Genomic DNA, 465 nt, shown 5'->3' on the forward strand with positions numbered 1-465 from the left:
AAGAGCTCCTGGAGGCTCTCGATGTATCTGATGGCGTTTCTCAGGATCTCTACTTTGGGGAGTCTTTGGTTGGGGTTGGCAGTGGTGCATCTCTTCAGGGTCTCAAAAGCCTGGTTCACTTTCTTCAGCCTCCTCCTCTCCCTCATGGTGGCCGCCTTCCGACGGTCCATTGTGGTGGGTTTTCTCTTGCAGGCTTTGCAAGCCCACATGAGGCAGTGGCCGGCCTGGTGGTGGCCAGTGGGAGCTCGGACATGCTCCTCTTCCTCGGAGCAAGAGGGCTCGGGCGGCTCGTGGGTGCCGAACGAAGGCAGGTCTCTGGGCTCAAAGTCCTCGGGGAACTCGCCCTCTGGGGAGGAGAGGCAGGAGCTGTCATAGAAGAGCTCGGACGGGGAGAACTGGCAGCTGTCCATCATCTCCATCCCTGCAACGGAGGCGTCAGTGTGCGGCGGCAGCCCCCGGCTCTCC

General features: G+C 61.1%; 1 protein-coding gene across 1 annotated transcript; it reads right to left on the bottom strand.

Annotated features, from left to right (window-relative positions):
- Positions 1-6: 6 nt before the first annotated feature.
- On the bottom strand, positions 7-419 carry LOC104271926 (myogenic factor 5; the record flags this gene model as incomplete). The annotated part of the gene is made up of 1 exon (XM_009866764.1): positions 7-419. A coding segment is annotated over exon 1 (413 nt), but the record flags the coding sequence as incomplete, so codon positions are not given.
- Between the last annotated feature and the right edge of the window lie 46 nt (positions 420-465).

The sequence above is a fragment of the Apaloderma vittatum genome, unplaced genomic scaffold (assembly GCF_000703405.1).
Source record: "Apaloderma vittatum isolate BGI_N311 unplaced genomic scaffold, ASM70340v1 scaffold25323, whole genome shotgun sequence".
Classification (NCBI taxonomy): Eukaryota; Metazoa; Chordata; class Aves; order Trogoniformes; family Trogonidae; genus Apaloderma; species Apaloderma vittatum.